Source organism: Acanthopagrus latus, chromosome 5 (assembly GCF_904848185.1).
Source record: "Acanthopagrus latus isolate v.2019 chromosome 5, fAcaLat1.1, whole genome shotgun sequence".
Taxonomy (NCBI): domain Eukaryota; kingdom Metazoa; phylum Chordata; class Actinopteri; order Spariformes; family Sparidae; genus Acanthopagrus; species Acanthopagrus latus.
In genome coordinates, this window is record NC_051043.1 from 29,713,094 (window position 1) to 29,736,214 (window position 23,121).

At 43.8% G+C, this 23,121-nt stretch overlaps 1 protein-coding gene across 2 annotated transcripts in view; it reads left to right on the forward strand.

The window, feature by feature from the left end:
- The window catches only part of dock5 (dedicator of cytokinesis 5), a 47,960-nt gene extending 25,109 nt beyond the window's left edge, over positions 1-22,851 (forward strand). Inside the window, exons 20-51 of one of the 2 annotated variants that reach the window (XM_037098604.1) lie at positions 61-150; positions 714-814; positions 905-1,039; positions 1,124-1,235; positions 3,106-3,176; positions 3,407-3,513; positions 3,690-3,826; positions 5,588-5,683; positions 5,851-5,949; positions 7,377-7,547; positions 7,671-7,771; positions 7,857-7,915; positions 8,170-8,324; positions 8,475-8,560; positions 8,920-9,076; positions 9,212-9,252; positions 9,363-9,453; positions 9,570-9,689; positions 12,417-12,506; positions 13,033-13,137; positions 13,408-13,549; positions 14,966-15,047; positions 15,161-15,245; positions 15,424-15,510; positions 15,601-15,777; positions 17,226-17,309; positions 17,398-17,535; positions 17,768-17,940; positions 18,133-18,277; positions 19,963-20,122; positions 20,275-20,393; positions 20,525-22,851. In XM_037098604.1, coding sequence (XP_036954499.1) covers positions 61-150; positions 714-814; positions 905-1,039; positions 1,124-1,235; positions 3,106-3,176; positions 3,407-3,513; positions 3,690-3,826; positions 5,588-5,683; positions 5,851-5,949; positions 7,377-7,547; positions 7,671-7,771; positions 7,857-7,915; positions 8,170-8,324; positions 8,475-8,560; positions 8,920-9,076; positions 9,212-9,252; positions 9,363-9,453; positions 9,570-9,689; positions 12,417-12,506; positions 13,033-13,137; positions 13,408-13,549; positions 14,966-15,047; positions 15,161-15,245; positions 15,424-15,510; positions 15,601-15,777; positions 17,226-17,309; positions 17,398-17,535; positions 17,768-17,940; positions 18,133-18,277; positions 19,963-20,122; positions 20,275-20,393; positions 20,525-20,623 — 3,615 coding nt within the window. In that variant the 3' untranslated portion in view covers positions 20,624-22,851. The remainder of the gene's footprint in view (positions 1-60; positions 151-713; positions 815-904; positions 1,040-1,123; positions 1,236-3,105; positions 3,177-3,406; positions 3,514-3,689; positions 3,827-5,587; positions 5,684-5,850; positions 5,950-7,376; positions 7,548-7,670; positions 7,772-7,856; positions 7,916-8,169; positions 8,325-8,474; positions 8,561-8,919; positions 9,077-9,211; positions 9,253-9,362; positions 9,454-9,569; positions 9,690-12,416; positions 12,507-13,032; positions 13,138-13,407; positions 13,550-14,965; positions 15,048-15,160; positions 15,246-15,423; positions 15,511-15,600; positions 15,778-17,225; positions 17,310-17,397; positions 17,536-17,767; positions 17,941-18,132; positions 18,278-19,962; positions 20,123-20,274; positions 20,394-20,524) is intronic. The other variant, XM_037098605.1, reaches the window with a different exon arrangement.
- The last annotated feature ends 270 nt before the right edge of the window (positions 22,852-23,121 follow it).

Here is a 23,121-nt window from a genome sequence, read left to right on the forward strand (position 1 = left end):
ATATTTGATGGATGTTGTATAACGTCCTCTTTAATGCCACTTTTCTTCTGTTCTCTGCAGTTTCTCCAGGACACCCTGGACGCCCTGTTCAACATTATGATGGAGACCTCAGAGAAGGACACCTACGACACGCTGGTGTTCAACGCCTTGGTGAGTCTGTTTTCAGGCCACAGTGTCAATGCGAGATAGCTTTAACCATGAAGTGAAGGACTGTCAACATTCAGAAACAGACAATATTCAACTTCGTCTATCACCTTTCAGTTGTACAACCAAGTGCAACACTATGAAAGCCTCCCAGGAGAGACTTCCTGGTAATGTGCGCTGCGACACTCATATTTAACAATCTCTCTGTCTCGATGATGTCTGAACTCAACCTTCAAGTGTCGTTTGAGGCGACTGTGTACGTGGTCAGACGTCATGTTGTAATAGAGCACAAGCTAGGTCTTTTCTCGCACAACCTGACCCAGAATAGAGGTGAACACTGCACAACAAACCAACAATGTAAAGCTTTGTCACATTTACTTACATTTTCAAGGTGAGGACTGACTTATGTAAACTAAATATCTTTGAATATATGAAATGAAACAATCCCGTCATCATATTTGTCACATTAACAAAGTTCCTGTGGCTGTAAAGCAATAATTTATGATCTTTTTAACTTGCAAAATAAAAAAAAGGCCTTAATTTTGTTCCCCCTTCTCGTTTCTAATCAGGTATTTATAATCACGCTCATTGGTGACATCAAGTTCCAGCACTTCAACCCAGTCCTGGAAACCTACATCAACAAGCACTTCAGTGCCACTCTGGCTTACATGTGAGTCTCCGCTCTGCGTTTCTCACCTTTGATTGCTTCACACTGTAAATTACCAGCAGACCTCCATGTCTGACTCATTCACTTTCTCAGGAAGCTAACCCGGGTCCTCAACTACTACGTGGGCCACGCCGAGGAGCCCGTCCTGACCGAGAGGCTCTACACTGCGCTCAAAGCTCTCAAGTACCTGTTCAGGTTTATTGTGCAGTCTCGGGTGCTCTATCTCAGGTACGCTGCCACGCAACTACCAGCGCCTCACTCTCAGGTTCTGAGCATGAGTAGCTTTGATGCAGTCTTGGCCTTGTTTTTCAGATTCTATGGGAACAGTGAGGACGGGGACGCTTTCTTCAACTCCATTCGAACCCTGTTCCTGTCCTTCAACACTCTGATGGACAGACCTCTGGATGAGGGGGTGAAGATAAAGGTAAGCTTGTTTCCGGTAGCTGTTTTTTGATTAGCTTGTTTCCTGTTATATAACTAGTGAAATCAGTCTGTTCAGATCTTTGTGTCTTCTTCATGCAGCTTTCTTGAGAACCACTCATCTAAACTACTTCACACTCGACACTGACTGTGTTATCAAAACACAAAACTCAAATTAGAAGCTGCTTCGTTAGCTCGAACAGGCACCATGGAGGAGGAGCGTCAACCTTCTCTCTACACGGCTCTGGCACCTAATAATGACCCAGACATTATTAAAGCATTACTCCATGAATGAAAGTTAATTTACCATAAATTAATGACAAAAACTTCTCTCATCGATGTTACAATGTTAATAATCAATAATCTAATCAACGTAATCCAATTTATGCGACTGTGTTTTGAAAACAGTCCCTGTTATTCAGGTGCCTGATCATCAGATAACAAAGATTGCTGCGACACATTAATTGAAGGTTTTCTCTGAGCTGGATAATCAACAGTTCACCCGATGATGAAAATTTCAGTCCTCATCTCTTCCCTCCACGCTGATGGAAAGTCAGGTGAAGTTTAAAGCGTCACAGCGAAACAACAACAAAAAAAATCAACATAATGTGGCTCCATACGGCTCGTCAAGTGGTGAAATCCAAGTCTCCAGAAGCCCCGAGATCCCGACCTGATTAGAGAAGATGTTATTTACACCCTCGACGTGAGGCCGACCCACTTCAGACGGGATGCCGGCTCACACAGCTTAGCATTTAAAGTGAAGGTTTCGGCTTAAAAATGGCGTAAATAACATCTTTTCAAATCAATTAGGGAACTCAGGCCGCCTGAAGCCTCACCCCCGCTGCTGCTCAGAGCTGCTCGCTTGTTTATTCAAAGTTTATTAATACTGAATGTTTCATGCATCCAAATTACATCAAAATCAAAACTGCACTGTGGGGCTGCACAATTAAAGGTGCACATTGTGGTTTAGGAAAATAAATTCTGACTATAATTACAAGATTTTAGTAATACAACTGAAAAATAACTAAAACAATCTGCCATCAGAGGAGAATAAGGTCCCGACAACAATGTCTGAAGCTGGAAATGATGCTACTTGGTCCCCAAACCTACTGAATGCACCTTTAATCAATAATGATATGGTCAATATCCAAAATGCAAGAAGCTGCATGTTGTTTTTGCTGAGGGTAAAATGTGACAAACATCATTATAATGTTTGTAAAATATTTGTAGAGCTGCACAGATGTGAGAAAACATGTTTGTCTGACCCCAACAAATGTGACAAACGTCTCTTCATCGGGATTTTAATTGTCGTTTCAGTAAAAATTAAAATTATGATGCAAAAAAAAAAAGATCATTCTCACAGACCCTGACTCGAACCACAGTCGTATAATCTGTCAAAGTACATGTTCTGCTGAACGCCCTTGGGCCCGCGGCAACACGTCCGCCAAGTGTGGAGTAGATCAGATGAGAGCAGTTTCTGAGATATGCAAAGGACGACAGAGGAGATTTCTTCCTTTGTAGTCGGATTGAACTGAAAATCATGTGAAAACATTTTTGAATTTCGCAAATTGATGATCATCTCCCGGCTTGAAAGTAAAAGTAAAAAAAAAAAAGCATCTGCTGTGTGAAGATGCTGCTTTTTATTTCCAGTCTTGGTATTTGTGAGCGACTGCAGTGGTCCTGCTGTGAAAATTAGTTACGCTGTTATGGAAGTTTTTACAGTATAAAGGTCTACAAATGAACTGCAAAGTGAGTGTGTTCTCCCTGTTGGCCGTCTCAGGAAGGTGAAGAACTGCTCTGCTCAAAAGCTTTCTCTGTGCTGAAGTATAAAAACCATCCCCACGCTGCAGCCTGATGATTCTTTGCCTTTACAGGGAGCAATATTGAAATACCTCCCCAGCATCATTAATGACATCCAGACGGTGTTTGATCCCGTGGAGCTCAGGTAACTCTCCAGTGGGTTTGCACTGCAGGAAATGATAATTGCCTGTCTCAGAGCAAATTATCATATTTACTTCTGAGCAAAGGAGGCTTTATTCTCAATTCTTGCTGCTGTAAAATCAACCTGTAACATGTTCCTCTCATTAGCCTCCGTGGCAATAATTACCAGATGTGAGTTATGAAGAGCAAGAGTAAGATTATCACAGCTGCTCTCTTCTTTCATTATGTTCTCAGCGTTCTCCTCACCAAGTTCATCGAGAGCATTCCCGACTCTCAGCTCGTGCGTCAGAAGCTGGGCTGCATGTGTAAGATGGTGGAGAGTGACCTTTTCAGGCAGCCAGGTAGGAGTCCTCCAGGCTTTAAAATCACATAATGACTTTTTACACAAGATGACGGAGAGGGGGTGGGAAAAAAAAAGCTCTAGCATCACTCCAACACACACGTCTGTCAGGTCAGGTCCATTAAAAGGAAATGTGCTTTGTGATCCAGTGAGCGTTTCTCTGCTCTGTCGCCGCAGACTGTCGAGATGTGCTGCTGCCGCTCGTCACCGACCAGCTGAGCGGACAGCTGGACGACCACTCGTGCAAACCCGACCACGAGGCCTGCGTGCAGCTGCTCAGCACCGTGCTGGACAACCTGGACCGCAAGGATGTGGTGAGGAGTCGAGTTCACGCAGATTATAAATTAAATGTTGGTCCGTGCACACAAAAACAATAACATCTAGTCTGAAAGAAACTGTGGATCTGAGCAGCTGAAATGATTTTCCTTTAAGGGCTCAGACATCCGTAGAGACCCCGGAGTAAAAGTGCTGCTGCTTTGCATTAAAAGGAGCCAGTTGAGGTGATCCTGAGCCTCTATTTAGAAGTTTTATGGGCATGTCCGACTGGAAGGAAGCCCGGGGGCAGACCCAGAGCGTGCTGGAGGGATTACATATCCCCATCTGGCCTGGTAGCATCTAGTTGTCTTCCCCCTGTAGGAGCTGGAGGATGTAGCTAAAGAGAGGAGAGACTGAGCTTTCACCGTGACCAACACCCCGAAACACGCCTCAGACTGAACGGATGGATGGATATTTGGAACATCGAGTCACGCAGACAGTGTGGGGTTTATTTATCAAGGTTTCCGCTAACGCCCAAACACAATGGATGTGAACGGAATTCATGTGTGACGCTCACAGCAATTCAAAAACTGACAGCAACAGGATGAAATTCTCACAATGATCACAGAGCTCGAGGTGAAATCTTTTCTGTCTGAATGACAGTACGAGATATCAAAGTAACGTGAATAATATGTGAGTTAATGAGGAGCGAGTGAGGAATCGAACTACTCGATAAGTAATTACTCATTAATGAATGACTACACATTAGATAATGACGAGTTACTAGAACAGACAGGGAAATACTTTATTAATAATCATTAGCTAATGATTAGTTCATTAATATCTGTGAATCAATTAAATATATATACTGTTATGTTACTATAATTCTGATTATTTTGAACACTGAATGTAAACAGATGATGTTCAGCTGTGTAAACCCTTCGTCCACGACTATGTTTGTATCGATCAATAGTGAAAATCTAAAAGAGCTCAAAGAGCCGCTGACGTCAGGAGCTGGAGGCGAAGTTATCTGGACCAACAACCAACTAAAACCTCACAACACCATTTTTAACCACCACAGCTGGTGTCGCGTGTTCTGATCCACTAAAGAATAAAAACAAAAGATTTTCAGCTTGGACACCAAATTGAATCCAGTCGGCCATGGTGGTTCTGTTGGGAATCTGGACAAACGTAAACAGTGACCGAGCGATGTGACTCTGCTCTGTTAGACGGCCGGTTCTTAAACGGTTCTTGGTTCAGCCACCTCTGAATCAGCACCAGCACCAGCCGGGAACCTGTACGTGGCTCGCTTTGGTTTAAAAATGCGGTAGATAATCCCTCGCCAGTTCTTTGGCTGTCGAAACTCAAAGATCTTTTTTGAGAAAAGTCAGCGGCTCTGAACCAGCCGCCAAACTGCTTTGGTGGAAGCGAAATGTTTGTTATCAAAATAGTTCCTGATTTCTATCAAATAACCCAAAACTGAATGGACTAATTGTTTCAGCTGTAGTTTGTACATTTGTTCCACTGAAGACAACTGTATTTTTAATCCACAGTAACTGGAACAGCGTCTCTAAAAGACTCAGAGCTGCTGAATTTTTTAAAATCTACTTTCAAAACTGAGAGCGCCACACAAGAAAGTCCTTCCAACTCCTCTGTGTAACACTGAGAGAGAAACCTCGGGACAGAGTATCTCAAAGCAAAAACAATCCCCAGAGAACAGGGGGGGAAATGATGATAATGTTGTAACGCGGGTGACCCGGGTCTCTGCAGCGTCTGTGTATCAGCTGGTGTTTGTGCCTGAGGCGGTTCTGTCTCTGCAGGGTCCAACCAGAGGCCACGTTCAGCTGATAATGGAGCGGCTTCTTCGCAGGGTTAATCGCACCGTCATCAGCATGGACAGATCGTCCCCGCTCATCGTAAGACACGCTCACACCCTCAGCGCTTGTGTCAATATCAACACTAACACATTAAATGCAGTTCTGTCTTTCAGCTAAACACAAATATACAAGGAATATGAGCTGTAAATGCATCTTTTTTTCTGTCCAGTGAATTAATTTGAGTAATGGCGTCTCCTCTGCTGCAGGGTCACTATCTCGCCTGCATGACGGCCATCCTGAAGCAAATGGATGACATGCATTACGCCCACTACATCAGCACCTTCAAGACGAGACAGGATATCATTGTAAGTGTCCCAGTTCCTGCGCTGTTGGCTACATCTTGTCCCGAAACATCTCATCAATAACAGGCATAAAAACCAGCCGGGCCACTTACGGCTCCTTAAGAGAATATTGATTATAGACATTTCATGCAGCGGGCTGGACGGACATGATGAGGATGTCAGCGGGCCTCCATCAGGCGTGTCTGACGTGCAGCAGCGCAGCCCAGGATTTGCTGAGTTTGGTTAAAATGTGGGTCTTACTACAGTATTATTATATTTGGGTCGGTCCGTGTCAACTCACAATTCAGAACTTTTTTTTTTCCCCGTTAACGTCGAGGATTCTCTCCTCTTTGAAGTTTGGCCCTCTGAGATAAATTTCATCATTTTATGTGATTTCTGAAAATAAGTGGTTTCATTCCAGTCACTTCTTTTTTTTTTTTTCTTTCTTCACTTGATTGGGTTGAAATGTGTCTTGAACATCGAGGAGACCCTGGGGAAGGTTTCCAGCACACATTCATTTCACTCTAGCTGTCAGAAAGTTTGAAATGGTGAAATAATATATGTGTGTACTGAGCTAAAGAGCTGAAATGAAACCGGCTAGTTCCCAGAAAAGGCTCATCGGGTATCACACAAAAGATAGAAAACCTCGAAGTCACAGGACAAAAATCTACATGTGAAATAAAACCACTGGATCTAATATGACAGCCAGTGATAAGAATAAAAAATAAGCTTCACCAGCTGCTTCTGTTTCACTGGATTGGGTTAAAATGTGTCCTGAACGTTCAAGAAACACAGAGGATCATTTACAAAAATGAACTGAGCAAAACAGACACTAGAGATGGCTCGTTTGTGAACGAATCAGTTTGAAGGAACGACTCTTTAACGTGAACGAACTGACCTGACTCAACGTTTCACTTCTCTCTCGTCGGTTCGTTCGTTCTCACAGACGAGTCGCTGTGATGTTCACTGTTTAGTTATCAGAGCAGTGAAGAGGTGCATAATCATGAAGTTGCAGCGATGTGTTTGTCTTGAACTACAGTGTGACGTTGACCGTTGGCATGATCGTTTGGGAACGAGGAGCTGAGAACTTTGCGTTACATGATTCACCGCAAAACGACATCGTACCGAAAACGCGACTGAACGAACGAACAACATGAACGATTCCGTCAGGAACTAAATCTCAACATCAAACAATGAAATCCACCTCTGAGAGACACTGACCCTTAAATTTCACATATGGAGGATCACAACAAATACTGTAACTATAAACGTGTTTGACGTACAGCTGCAGGCTAGTTAAGGTCCCATGCATTAGATGAAGTTTTTTATCATTTTTTCATGAAAATCAACATTAAGTGGGAGCGCCTCAGTGGGATTACATGTGATGACCCATTTCTTAGAAGTGCCAGTGTGCAGTAAATATTTAACTCTTCTTCTTCGTCCACCCTCAGGACTTCCTGATGGAGACGTTCATCATGTTTAAGGACCTCATGGGTAACGTGTTCCCGGCTGACTGGATGATCATGAACCTGGTGCAGATGCAGGTCTTCCTCAGGGCCATCAACCAGTACTCGGACGTCCTCAACATGTATTTTCTGGACCAGGCGCATTTTGAGCTCCAGGTGCGTCTCCCCCACTCGTCACCTCGGTAGAGGTCACATTTCTTATTAATCACAAAATCAAAAGCCTGTGTTATGAGAAGGTAATTAGGGTATTAATATTTGAAAACCCTGCTCCCCTCGCAGCTGTGGAATAACTACTTTCATTTGACTGTGGCGTTCCTCACCCACAAGACACTGCAGCTGGAATCGTTCTCTCAAGAGAAACGGAATAAGATTCTGAACAAGTGAGATCATTTACAATTCATCAGAAAGATTATTTAAAGAGGGAGAACTTCATTTAACACGTCTTTGATTGTACGTTTACCGCAGATACGGCGACATGAGGAAGACTGTCGGGTTTAAGATCAGAGACATGTGGTACAATCTGGGTGAGTGCTCTGCAGCATGTGATAACGCCGCCGCTATCAGAGAAGCTTGTGGGATAGTTTATTCAGTGCCTTCCAGTAATGCGAGGGGAATAACAAGACAATATTTTATATTGTCCAGTTTCACGGAGTCTTGTTGTTTTGTTTACCACATTATTAGATTTGTCCTCTGTTTGTTGAGAAATGAAGAGGCAGCTTATTGCCTTCTCAAATCAGACTCCGATATTTCTGTGTGATAATGTTTTGTTGTCCCTCAGGCCCCCACAAAATGAAGTTCATCCCGGCCATGGTCGGGCCCATTCTGGAGGTCACGCTGGTGCCGGAGCCGGAGCTGAGGAAAGCCACCATCCCCATCTTCTTTGATATGATGCAGTGTGAGCACAACTTCAGCTCCGGACGCACATTTGAAACGGTAAATTTAAAAAAAAAAAAATCGATTTCAGAACTTCACTGCACTTCAGTGTTTTTTGTTTTGAGTCAGCTGAAGCAGCTCCCGGCTAAATATGACATTTGAGATGCGTATGATGGTGTGATTTTTAATTCCCGTCTTATCTCTTTGCAGTTTGAGAACGAACTGATAACAAAATTGGATCAAGAGGTAGAAGGAGGCCGAGGGGATGAGCAGTACAAAGTCCTCCTGGAGAAAACGTAAGGCGGAGGAGCGGATCAAACGGAAAACATTTCTTTTATTCTGAGAGATGTTTAAGTATTACAGCGTGCCGATGAAAAATCCATCGACTCTGTGTGATAGGGAATTCACGGAGGACGGCTTCTAAAACACAACAAAGGTCTTTAAGATTGTGTTTTTGAAGAAGTCCTCGAGGAGCCAGAAGGACACGAAAGTCTGTTAGAATCTTAAGCAACCTGTAATCAATAGAAACCCCTCAGGGGAGGAATATACCGTCCCAAACTATCTCAAAAACAGATTTTAATGGTCTGACTTTGGCAAACTGATAAACTTTACAGCTAAAGAGCAGTCTGTGATTGAAGTTTGTTTGTATGTGCAGCTTACTGGAGCACTGCAGGCGCCACAGATACCTGTCACAGTCGGGAGAGGAGCTGGCTGTGCTGCTGAGCAGCCTGCTGGAGAATCTGCTGGCGTACCGCACCATCACACACGACGAAAGTCCGGAGCACCGCATGAGCTGCACCGTCAACGTGCTGGTACGCCCCGCGCCTATATGGGCCGGCGCTGTTTGTGTGTGTGTGTGTGTGTGCATAAATCATCACCCGGGCCGGTTCTGGGAAGTGCTCGAGGAAAATATGTGTTTTTTGTAATATGCAATTATTCTGTTTCAGAATTTCTACAAAGAAAAAAAGAGGGAGGACATTTACATCCGGTGAGTCACACACTCACACACACACACACACACACACACACACACACACACACACACTAATGGTGTTTGGAGGGGCTCACTGTGTGTAACCGATGTGCTCTTGTGCTCAGGTACCTGTACAAGCTGCGAGATTTGCACCTGGACTGTGAGAACTACACGGAGGCGGCCTACACTCTGCTGCTGCACGCTGAGCTGCTGGAGGTTTCTGACTCTTCAAAGCAGATTTTTAAAAAAATAAATATTTGAGCTCTTGAGATCTTTTCTAAGAACCGCCGTGCTTCTCAGTGTTTACCTGCATGTTGATTTCTCCTTCACAGTGGTCGGACAAACCCTGCGCACCTCATCTGATCCCCAGAGACGGGGATCACGTGTGGACCCAGCAGGAGCTGAAGGAGAGGCTCTTCCAGGAGATCATCTGCTATCTGGACAAAGGAAAGGTGAGCGTTAGCTGCTGGGCGACATGTCCTAAAATTAAAGAAGGGATAGTGCAATGAAACATGATTCAGAGGAAACATCTTAAAGATAAGGACTCTGACGCCTCTATATGATGATCTCAGTGAGAAGATCAGATCCAGTTTTTCTGAACACCTTCTGCCGGCACGGCCTGCAGACTGTGTTTACATGATCCCAGGTGACGCTACAGTATGTTAGCCTGTTGAAAAGAAGCAGGAGGTGTTTGGGTTGTTTTTTTGTTTTTTTTAATATTTTTTTTATATTTTGTCGTGTTGAACGCGGAAACACCAATTTTGTCCACGGACGGCCTCCAAAATCAACCAGCAGCGTATCAACAGAGTAACCGCTACCTGCTGCTAACGGTAGCTGCTGTTAGCCAGTTAGCTCAGTTAGCTCAGCAGCTAGTGTTCCGGACTGGGGATCAGGACGGTGCTGGTTTTGTTTACACCGCTGTGACGTTTGCTTTGGACCACCAGGAGGTTGCTAGCAAGAAGGAGTAGCACCAAAACATAATTTTACTTTAGTTATGATAAGAATTTAAGATGGAAAAAAGATTTATGTGAATGTAATGCCTGCCTGAAGATGTTGGTAAATTAGTAAATGTAATGTGATGAATTCCCTGAGTTAGACAAAGAGAAGGACTCAACATCTCACCAGCATTTTATTTGGAGGAAAGTATATTTACTGCAGTACGAACGGAACAGAGTTCAACTCAGAACACGTCTATCAAGTACATTTACATTCAGCAGCAACACTTACTGATGAGGATCACAGAGCAGGAGGAGCTTCAGTGTAACGTTAACAACACAGCCAGGTTGTGTTGCAGTGTTAAGCAGGTCTGCACAATAAAGAACGTGAACAGTTTCTCATATCGAACCGACCGCTCTGGTTGTATAATCAGCTTCAGATGAGGCTCAACGTTGCGTGAGCGATACGTTAGCTGGGGAACGAGTGAGAGCGAAATAAAAAGTCAAGCAACAAAACTAAATCACAGGTTCCAAGTCTGAACTAACGATCCATCCTCTCCTTTCTTAAGTTGTTGCCCCCAAACAATTTATCAGACGTAAACGAGACGCACCTGATGTTAACCTTTGACAACATTCCCATCTAAATCATCAATCAAGTCTTTTCCTCTTCAGTGTGTATTTACTGCTCCATGATGTTAAGAATAAACCCCTGTGAGAGCAGCAGAACTCTCTGGTGTTTCTCCTCTTATTCTCAAACTGGATTTAACTCGTCTCAGATTGATTTATACTTCTGCTCCTTAGTTCTCCCTCAGGGGGCGTTTTCAGGAGAAGCAGGTCAGAATTCAGCGATCGCCAAATAAAGAGATGATTTATTTCTGATAAAACAAATAAAACAAAACTCCGAGAGGCCAACGAGTGAAACAAAATAACTGCTTTTCTTAGTTTCTGCTGTCGTTCTCGTACCGGACGGGATAATTTGTCTCAGATGAATCTCGTCTCCTGCTCCGTCCTTTTCTTTATTTCTCCTGAGGAAGATGATTTATTGTCTTTGATGAGACAAAAATTGCAATTGTGAGAAATTTCCCTCTTGGATCGTTCCTTTAATTTAATGTAGCTGGCCCTCATTGAGAACGCAGCCCAAAGTGAAATATGTTTAGCGCAAAAATATATATAAGAGGCACAATTCAATCAGAGCTACAGTAAATCCAGCGGGTCTTCACCTCCTCTGATGGAGAAAGTGGTCTTTATCTTTTGTTCAAGGAGTGAGAGGACAACAGAATCACTTGCTGTGTCTCAGTTCAGGCTCTGCATCCTTCAGAGGAGCATTTGAAGAACAATTACATCACAACGCTGCGTGAAGGCTGGTCCAATCAGAAGGCTCCTTCTTCTCCCTGTTTTTGGAGGATGCACCAGTACGATCCTTCGTGGCCTCACATATCCCAAGACTCTTTGCGCGCCCGAAAAAGAAGAAAGAAAGAGAGAAAATGGCGACATCGCGTGGAGTAGATCGTCACTTTCACAGGCCTGGGCGGCAGAAACCGTGACATCAGGGTAAAACATCTGGTGACGCAGCCAGGAAATGCTCCAGAGGCGAGACAACGACCACAAAGACCGGGTCCTTCAGAGGAGGCAGACCCTGAACTGAGACACTGCAACTGTATCCTGCTCAATGACTCCTTTGTCTCCAGTGTGCAAGGTGTCGGTGCGCAACAACGGATTAAGAAAACACACACACACAAAAAAGACTTGGTGTGCAAAGGTTACTAGATGTAACTCCAGGTCTATGATTACATTTTCAGCCCTCTAACTGCCCCTGAAACACATCAGATGCACAACATTCAGTCCGTGTTGGGCAGATCTAACGCCGGTGATGAAGCCAGGATCCCGCCGCCCACCTCGAACTGCTCTGCATGTGAGCTCAGGGCAAAGTTACACAAAGTTATACCTTCATATATCACGCAAAGAATTCTCTGAAATCTGCCCTCTGAGTCGGTATTTTGAAATTCGAGGGGAAGTTGCTTAAGCTGGCGTACCAGCCGCAGGTTTCTTTGTTGTGTCGGTACTCAGATCTCTCGCCGGCTGCAAATGTTTTCCCTCTAAGCCGTCTGGGTGGGGGTTTCACCGAGGACAGCCGCGGCAGCCAGATGGCAGAAGTCTAGCTTGTGCTCCTGTGTTTTTTTTTTTTTTATGTCGTTGCTTTATGTCCCCCCTTTTTTAACCGAGCGATGCACTTTGTCTTCTCAGATGTGGGAGAAGGCCATCGAGCTGGGAAAGCAGCTGGCCAAGATGCATGAGAGCCACATGTTTGACTTCATGGAGCTGAGCCAGCTGCTGGTGAGAGGACACATGCAGTTTAACTCAGCTGTAAACACAATCACACACACACACACACACTTAAAAACCTGCGACGACGGCAGCTTTACTGACCGACGTGAGCCTGAATGTACATGGTTTGTGTCGTTTAGACTATTGATGGCCTGATTGTGGACAAGAATTGAGCACAATAAGCTGGAAAACAATTTGCAGAAGATGCAGAAGAGATAATCGCGTGTCGACCTGTTCATCGACTCGTTTCCGCCCACACTGTGTTTCCTGATGTTTCCTGAGTTTGAAAGAATCTATTTATAAAGTCTCTCAGCGGTCGTACTTAAGTCTGATTATGCTCCAATAATCTTTTTCTCATAATTGCATAAAAGAAAATGGGAGCAATCACATTTCTTTCTTTCTTTCTTTTTTTTTTTGAAGATGTCATTGAAATTAATTTATTTTCAACGATTTCATTCTGCGGCAACAAAGAGACTAATTACACGGCGGTGTGTACGTGCTGCAGCCTCACCATCCTCTTTGTCCTCTGCCGCAGAAAAAACAAGCCAAGTTCTACGAGAACATAATGCATGCCATGCGGCCGCAGCCGGAGTACTTTGCTGTGGGATATTACGGCCTCGGATTCCCTTCTTTCCTCAGGGTAAGAAAATAATTACCTATTTCAATAAATATGGACATCATCATGCACCGAGCTTACGCAACGAGCTGCTTCTTTAAACATTTCTCAGGGCAATGTGCAATAATGCCGATAAAGGTTATTGGCTTTTCTGATGACACGAGGGAATGCTGGACTGGAGAAATTGACTTCATGGCGTTGCTCGAGCTCACCTCTAATGCATTATGGGGGGAAATAAGCTCCATCACGATTCAAGCCTTTTATTGAGTTTAATTTGTTTATTCTCCGCTGCAGAACAAGATGTTCATCTACCGAGGGAAGGAGTACGAGTGGCTGGAGGACTTCAGCTTGAAGCTGCTCTCTCAGTTCCCCAACGCAACGCGCATGACCAGCACAGCGCCCCCTGGTGACAACATCAGCAACTCGCCTGCACAGTGTATCCTTACATGATCGTCAGCCACGCTAAGGCTTTTAGTTTAGCAAGAGTTTTAGCTACGTTAGCAGCGCGTCTCTAGAGATGCTGGTTGGAATCTCTGGCTCCTCCGGAGACACTGAACCTCCTGATGAGCAGTTGGCACCTGTTGTAAAACTTTCTGTTTCTAATTTAACGTAAATATTGTTTATTTTTTTCTATATTTATACTGTACTTGTTATTTTTCTCTCCCAGTTTTAATCTGGTTGGTATCAAAGTACCTTCAACTCTCTTTCTATAAAACTCGTCTAATTCCTGTTGAAGTTTGTCTAATTGTGGAGGGAGATTATTATCTTCTGATCTCTGACATGACGTTTGAAACATGCTGTATTATCGGTTCTTGACTTCCCAGTTATTGTTTCACAGAAAATGAAAACGTCCCACAGGGTCCAAAAAGATTTTTTGATCTCTTTATTAAATTCTCTTTTAGAAAACAGTGAACTATTAAATTTACAATGGTGAGGAACCATTTTAACTTTCATTTTAAAGTCTGAAAGATGTATTTTTAATAAGTCATTCAGGCACATATGAGGGCATCTTCTTTATCTGACAGAACAGAACCGATCGTCACTAACAGCTCTCACTGGCCATGTTAGATGTGTTAGCGGCTAGTCTCAACACAGGAATAAAAGCTACCTGGTCCAGCAGGTGTAGCTCACTGCTAAAGGTGTGTGCTTTGTGCTAACTGGGTTAGCTGCTGCAGAGGTTGTATATTGTTGTCATTATCATCTTTATTCAGTTGTGTCTCCATAACATTATCATATATGTCTGTTGTTAGGACTCACAGCTGTCAAGCTAACATGTTAGCATTGGGAAATTTAGCACTTTCTCTGCTATGCATGCGCTACTAGCATGCTAATAGCCTTAGCAATGCGTCCGCCTAGCCACATGAAAGAGTCACAGACAGGAAGTGTTTCTTACCGTTTTTCTCTTATTTGTTAGAGAATGTATTGAATTCTTTCTGAAAGAGATTTTCTACAAATATATAATTTATTAACACCAGCTTTAACTTCTCATACAGGGTCATCATCAGGTCAACATTCAAATCTGTCTGATGCTTTATGACTAAATCTAAAAAAAGAACAAAAATGGCATTAGCATCAGCTGCACATTGTGTTAATTGTTAATCAGCAAATGTTAGCATGCTAATCAGCTGCACACTAATGGTGATGGTGGTAAACACACCTGCTGAACACGAACCCGTCAGCTCTGACTCTCTGGGCGCTGTGATGTCAGACTTGACATCAGTTCAGCCTCGCAGAGCTGCAGCGCCGCTAAGGACTCCTGACAATTACAGATTTAAAAATAATCTGATTCAATAAAACTTTGCTTTGTCTTCTCCTCCACATAATCTCGCTCTTATCCTTAGCTGAACTTCAGACATCCAGAGCTTCACAGTCAAGCCTGTTCTCACCGTGCCGCACCAGTTTAAAGACAAGGGGGTTCCAGAGCAGATATTAAAGTGCGTAACAGAACACTTAAAGGCTGATTTATTTTCTCGTGAACACCCTGGGATTTATAGTTCTCTGGTCAAACCGCTAACTCACCGCTGTCCTTCCCTGTTCCCTCTCGCAGCTATTACAGAACCAATGAAGTGGACCAGTTCCAGTATTCCCGGCCCTTCAGGAAAGGTGAAAAGGACCCAGACAATGAATTTGCGGTGAGCACTTTTTAAACTTACTCTAAAGCACCCGGCTCATATATGTAAGCACACGGCCATTAATCCACACAGAAAAGCATAAACAAGCCCGTCTCTGCTCACACCCCCCTCTGAAGATTAACGACGACACTAAAATGTCACCCTTTTATATTTTATTGGTATCAATTCTGCCCTGCAGACCATGTGGATCGAGAGAACGACTTACATCACCGCCTATCGCTTCCCCGGGATCCTGAAGTGGTTCGAGGTCAAATCTGTCTCAGTGGTAAGAAGCAGCCTCGACGTTTAAACGGCGTGCTTCTCGTTTCCTTCACGTCCTTAAAGTGATTGCTGTCGTCGCTCTCTCGATGCACAGGAGGAGATCAGTCCTCTGCAGAATGCCGTAGAGACCATGGAGATGACCAATGAGAAGCTGAGTAACCTCGTGCAGCAGCAGGCCTGCGATCGCTCTCTGTCCATCAACCCTCTGTCCATGATGCTCAGCGGCATCGTTGACCCCGCTGTCATGGGCGGCTTCTCCAACTACGAGAAGGTTTGTCAGTTTTTTTTTTATTTTATGCACAGTAAGGCAATTTTTCCAGCCGAGCGCGCTGATCGCTCAGCTGGTCGAATAGGCAGCCCACGAACCGGAGGCAGCGGCCAGGGTTTGAATCTGACCTTTGACCCCTCGCTGCATGTGTCCCTTCCCCTGTTTCATGTCACTCTCTAAGCTGCTCTGTCAAATAAAGCCTAGAAGCCCCAAAGAAATCATCTTAAACCAGATCAATACTCAGTCATTGTTGCCAGTAACAACATTAATGAGTAGCTAATCAGCTCTGAACTCAAAGTGCTGCTAAGTAGAGCAACAAGGCTAATTGTTGGATATTTCTTTATGTTATATATCTTTGGATTGTGGATGAAACAAGACATTCCAGGAAGTCATCGTGAGCTCTAATTTTCAGACCTCACTAATAGATTAATCGAGAGAATGATCGACAGATTAATTGACAGTGAAAATATTCATCAGGTGCAGCAGGACAGAAGAGGCTGATGCTTCTCGTGAAACTAGAAGAAAAGTCAGTAGGATTCATCCTCTGAGAAACAGTCTTTAGTGACTGAGATGTTTTTCATCTGGACCACAGAGTTCGAGAAACAGATGGTCTATAGAGCCGACTGGTACCGGTCAGATCCACTGTGAAGGACAAATGCAAAATTGAGTCCACTACCTGCAGGACCAGGCACAGAATGTGTTAGATTTTAGCTTTTGGTTCAACAGTGACAGATTTAAAAAAGAATATCCTGCTGTCGAGTGAATGCTGTAGATCCAAGATGAATGGATTCAGAGAGAGAAAGATGAAAACTGAAAGAGGTCAAGTTAGACAAACGTTTCTCCGAGCAGAAGTCCAGAACATCATCATATCTAACCTGCGTTATGACTCAGAGCCATGAAACATATTTTATCTCTTCCCCCCTCAGTTCTGTTTGAGTCTGTATGTTTGTGTTCGGCGCCCCACACTGTCGCTTTTAATAATCTCCACAGTCTCAGATATGATTCATACTGATTTTGAACCGCCTGTGGGAAGAAGGAACACGGAGGAATCTGTTCTTGATTAAAAGCTGTTAATGTATCTGTCGGCTGTAACGACTCAGCAGCACCGTGTGAGTGACGGACGACACATGTGAAGTGTCGTACACATGGAGGCTGCAGAGCGCTGGCACGTTGAGTTGGACACATTTTGGTCATTTGCTTACTGCTGCTATAGAGCAAACAACACAACAACAGATGGGCCTGAAACATACAACTGCAATATTAATATGAATCTGTAAGTCCTTTGTTCACCAACACGAGTTAAACTGGCCTCGAGTCTGTTCTCAGTTAGATTTGTTCATGAGGGGACCGTCCGGCCTCTCTGTCAGCCTGTGGAAACCTGTTCGTTTGGTTCTTGCAGCTATATTTTAAAGCAAGCTGCCCAACTCTCCTCCTGTTTTTATCCTCTGCAGGCGTTCTTTACGGACACCTACATCCAAAAGCACCCAGAGGACTGCGAGCGCATCGAGGTCCTCAAACACCTCATCGCCCTGCAGGTGAGTCCCTCCGCCGTCACTGTCACCGACACCGGCCTCAAAGCACAGCGAGCTTCGTAACACTTGAGCGCTCGTCTTCCCCCTCCAGATCCCTCTCCTGGCAGATGGGATTCGCATCCACGGGGAGAAGACGACGGAGCAGCTGAAGCCCTTACACAACCGTCTGGTGACTTGCTTCGCAGACCTCCGGGAGAAAGTGGAGAAGCATTATGGCGTCATAACCTTGGTGCGTTGCCAACCGCAAAACTCAATTCAATGTAAGAGGGTGCCAACTTAAGCTATTGGCCCTCTTGCCTTCCTATCAAACGCTTCTCATTCAAAGCAGTATACATTATATTAGCGCAGGACCATAAATCTTCCTTTAGCCGGTCCGTCGCAAACCCGAGTACAGCCTGTCATTGTGCTCCTCCCCTGCCAAGACTCCCCCGATGATGCTTAATCCCATTTGTGTGTCCCAGCCCTGCTCTCTCACTGAGAGGAAGAAGAGTCGCGTTGGCTCCGTGGTGATGCCCTACATCCTGTCCTCCACCCTGCGTCGCATGTCCACCGTCTCAACCCTCTCCAACGCCTCCTCAGGCCTCTCCAGCGGCTCCGCATCCTCAGATGGACCCTCCTGCATTTCCTCCCAAGAGTCAGTCTTCCCTCCTCTCCTGCTTGCCCTCGTTCTTCCTCTCCCACCGTCTGCTGTTGTGTTGCCATCACTTCACAGGCTGCTGTCTTTCGTCCTTTTGCTCAAATCAGAAGCACTAGCTGTTGTCATGATTACACATCTTTCTGTTTCATCTTTCTCCCCCTTTTTCCCCTCCTGATTATTCACAAACAGTTCCTTGTTGTCCCGTCCCAGCGATCGCAGGACCTCCATGTTGTCCCGCTCGGAGGAGGACAACAGGATCGCCAGAAAGAACAGGAAAGAGTGGAGCGTGAGCAAATCCCAGGTGCTGCTGGAGAGGCCGTCAGACGCCGATGAGGTACGTTCTCATCTTCAGGTGATACTTTCATAAACTGTATATCCTCAAGGTTCCTGGGGAGGCAACTGGGTGAATACTGAGCTTCCTGGTTGAAAACTGACCCACAGGAGGAACTCTGAAGGCTTCAGAAGCATTAGCTAAGTAGGTTAAGTTATAATAACAGTGTTTGTAGTATTCACTAGAGAAAGTTGTAAACTTCTTCAAGAATGAATCAAACGCTGCACTAATGGCTCTAAAAACGCACAATTAGCACAAAGTATCACAGGAACTGGGAACAAGGTCGAAGTGTTCGGCCATTTTCATTTCTGTGTACAAGGACGGGATGTAACCAAGTACGTTTTCTCAATACTTTCCCATTTTCTGCTACTTCATACTTCCTCTTCACTACATTTTAGAGGCAAATATTGTACTTTTCACTCCACTGCTTTCACTTGTAGTAGTTACTGTTAGTTTGCAGATTATCTGCTGCATCAGACTTGAAGTAAAGCATTTTTTAAATTACTTAACTTTCTCCAACAATGAGTTTTTATTTGAAAAAAGCTTAAAAGATTATGATATCCAGACAAGTGATAAATACAACATGATTATTGGCTTACCCATCAGATAATTGTAACTATTTGTATTATTTACTTTTGCTTTTGATAATTAAAGTTCCTATGAAGTGGCTGCTGGAGTGTTATCTGCATGTTCACGTGTTTCTTGTGAAAACAGGCAGTTAGTGAGGAACTCGTCGTGGTTATTGATTGATTGATGACGACTGTCGTGTTTTTCTATTCCTATATTTCTGACAACACATCTAGCTGTGCTAACCAGATGCACCAGTAACAGTTAGCGGTTAACTTCAGCAACCAAGCTACCAGTATCAGGAAACTCGATTGATACCATCAGCACCAAAACTGTCTGCTAGCAGTTTCCCCGTTTCCAGTCAATATGCTAAGCTAAGCTAACCGGCTGCTGGCTCCAGGTACAAATCAACAAACATGAGAATGAACTCGATCTTCTCATCCAAGCAAACGTCCCAAAAAGTCAAACTTCCCTCTTTGAATAACTCTAAACACTGTACGGTACAAACAGAAATGCTAAACCCGATTGGTCCCATCAGCACCAAAACTGTCTGCGTACGGTTCCGGTCAGGAGGTTTTAGCAGCAGTGAGCAGATACGTTAGCTGCAGGTGAAGCTTTCTGTCCAGAGTCGACGACCGCGGGACGACTTCAGAGGGAGAATCAGAACCTCCGCTTTCACCCAAATCAGTGCATAAAGTTCTAAAGTTGTTTTTGGTTTTGGAAATCCACGAGAACTGGCCTCCAGAAACACTCCGCTGCTGATGACTCATCCGGAGTGCAGAATGAGTCATCAACATGATTTTTAAAAGGTTTTACAGAAAAATACAAAGTCTGAAATTCTTACAAAACTTTTTTTTTTTTTGCCATCGTTGCGCCTGACTCTGGTTTATAGGTGAGATATACATGAAGGCAAATGTAATAAATACACTCTAACATCAGGTTTGACTTCATGGAATCTTCTGTGTCTGTGTGTAACATCCTAATTCAGGTGATCATATGAGCTGTTTACACGAGTGCGTCATACTAATATTGGGATCCTGTTGTTCAGGTGCGTATTGGGAGTGGCTCCATTATGCATGACTGTTTAACATGGAAGCCTGTGTCTTTGTTTTTGCATCCAGACTCCTCCTGAGAAGCAGCAGAGGCCCAAGAGTTTACAGTTAGGAGACCGGCGGCTCACCCTCTCCCTGTTCCAGGGTGTTTCATCCCAGCTCAGCCTGTCCAATCCCCTCAGCCCGCTACCTGCCTCTCCACACACACCTCGCACACCGCGCAGCTCCAGTAAGTCATCTGACAAACACGCCGCGCTGCATGTCATCACTTCATTTCCTCTCACAAAGCTCCATCTCACACAACGGACGCCTGCTCACCCAAATCAGGTCACACACACACACGTATATTCACTGACGCCTCTGTTCTGTCTCCTGTGGCAGGTTATTCATCGCTTCTCAGTGACAATGATGTCAATACCGTTGACACCCCAGGGACCCCCCCACCGATGCCTCCGAAGAAACACCCGCACGAGATTGACAACGCCGGGTTCCCTTCAGAGGTACGTCTCCTGGCAGGAACCAGCACCCCCTCACTAATGCATATTTAAACACATGTAAACGTTAAAATATTCTGTTTTTATTTTGCATTTGAAATCCTAACGTGAAACTCTCCGCGCTCTTTCCACCACAGTTCACTCCGCCGCTGCCGATGAAAATCGAGAGCAAGCCTCCGCCGCCGCCCCCGAAAACCCGGAAGTCGATGTTGCCGTCGTACGAACACCCCCACTGAGGCTACACCTACACAACGCTCCACTAATTCTCTGATTTGGCTGCGATGAGAGCACAGTTTCATTTGTGGCACCAGCTACGAGGGACACTTCTCTGCAGGAGAAAAGAAATTATGATGCAAGCTACGAATAACTCCGGGCAGTCCTTTTGTTCTCAACTCGTAGCTGTTGTTTTGTATTTAAGCCTTGAGGAACAATATGTGAGGGGTTACAATCGTAAGAGGGTAAGTATATATGATTCTGGGTACGTACGGTCGCTTTTTAAGAGGTAATGAAACAGCGATCAGATGCTTCATTCTTGAAGAAAAAGTCAGTGTGTTGTACAGATTTTATCACTCGCAGGGAAAAAAGGAACGACTGATGCTGCAATGTAATAATTTTGCTTTTATGTGTTGGAGCGACACTGGATGATTTATTCCCGCCGAGCTGTTTACCGCCATTTCATACCGACATTTCCATACAGGAAACACACACACACACACACAAAAAAAGCTGCATTAGATTCATGTTGAACTTGATCAAACTTGAGCAGGGAATAAATGTACAGAATGTAACTGTTTGTTGGAAATGTTTAGTTTATTTGTGCTTCAGTAATATTATGATCAAATGCATTTTTTCTTTTCCTAAAGCGCAATATCTTCCGAGACACTGGATGGCATTATTGAATGTGCAGCAGATTATATTTGTCTTGATGTTTGTGATGAACTGAATACTGTAACTGGTGCCTCCAAAACTGCAGGGGAAGTAAATGTTTCCTTAAAGGAACTGGTTGACTTTTTGGGAAAAATGCAAAAGATCCGAACCACTCTCGTGTCGGAGCGATAAGATGTGTGGGTTTCACACGAGGCAGGTTAGCTTAGCATTAAAACTGGAAAAACGAGGGGAAACAGTTAGCTTATGTCTTCTCAAAGCTAACAGAGCCACCAGCAACTAAGTTTTCTCATCAACACTTTATAATTTGTCCGTTTTGTTTGGAAAACTTAAAGGAAGACTGAAGTCTCGTCTAAAACAGAGTTGCAGAATTCTACGAAACAACAGACGAAGTTGAGGACGACTGATAACAACATGACATTGCTGCATTTGTTATCATTTGTTAGTATTCACTCGCGCAGCGACTGCAGATGGAAACTAGCTCGGAGCCTGGTACAAAGCATCTGTTCTCATTTGTGAGGCTAATAAATCAGGTGCGCGGTCCCTGATTTAAATAGATTTAATAATCTAAATGATTTGTGCTTTAATAAGTGGTTATTTGTCCGACTATGGAGACCTGGATTACACCAGTTTTGCTGTGAAGCTCCAGAAATGTTTCATGGTCTATGAAACATCACCTGAGTTTCCATCAGCACGGAGGGAGGAGATAATGACTGGATTTCATTTTTTGGATGAACTGTTCCTTGTGTAAAAATAACAACTTATGGTTTTAAGAAGGGTTATGTGGGTGCAGAACAGGACGTCCTCTGATCACGGCTGAATTAGCGGCAAAAAAAAATATAAATCCTTGGATAAAAGTGCTGTTTACCATTTTCTCCAGCCAACAGAAAGTGTGATGAATAACATCTATAAAACACCAAATTGCTCAGATGATTAAATGAATTTACATCAGGGGCTGTGCACAAAATGTATCACAGAAGTAGCCAAATGAGAAAAGCAGTGCTCATTTTTACATTTTGGCTTTTCTAAAAACTTTAATATGTTTATTAGAGAGTTTACATGTGCTGGTAGGACGGTTGTGCAGCTTTCACACAAAGCCAGGCTAGCTGATTCCCCTTGTTTCCAGTCTTTATGCTAAGCTAAGCTAAGCTAAGCTAAGCTAAGCTAAGCGGCTGCTTGCTCCAGGTACAAATCCACAAACACGAGAATGAACTCGATCTTTTCATCAGAGCAAAATCCGAAAAAGTCGAACTTCCTCCTTTGAATAACTCTAAACGCTGTACGGTACAAACAGAAATGCCTTTTGAAGTTCACTTTAGTTTTTATATTTCAGGTGTTGGTCAGTTTTCTTTTCTTTTTTTTATTGATTATTGAATTTTAAATTATTGCTTTTCGTTGAATCTTCAACATTTCCACGGTTTTGCACACTCAGTGTGAACAGACGGTTTATTTTTACGCGTTGATTGAATTTAATTTCGACACACTGCTTCACTGCGCGCTGTTTGAATCTTATAAAAAGAAGCAATATATTTCATGTGCCTTCAGAGAGATGAATCTATGCATGTAAGCTTTTTTTTTTAAATAATCAGAAATGGAATTGATACGTGTCAGTATGTGAGTTTATTTCTAGGTTTTAAATGTCTTTACAAGGGATCGACTTGTTTTTTTTGTACTTTTCCTAACAAGCATCAAAGAGATTTTATACGAACAATGCCTTCAGAGATATATAATGATCTTTTTTTTATGAACAAACTGTTGTTGACTGAACAAAAATAAAGACTGATTGAAAGAACAACAAAAAAAGAAACTAACTGATTATTTTCAGGCGTCTCGTGACTACGATGGCGTC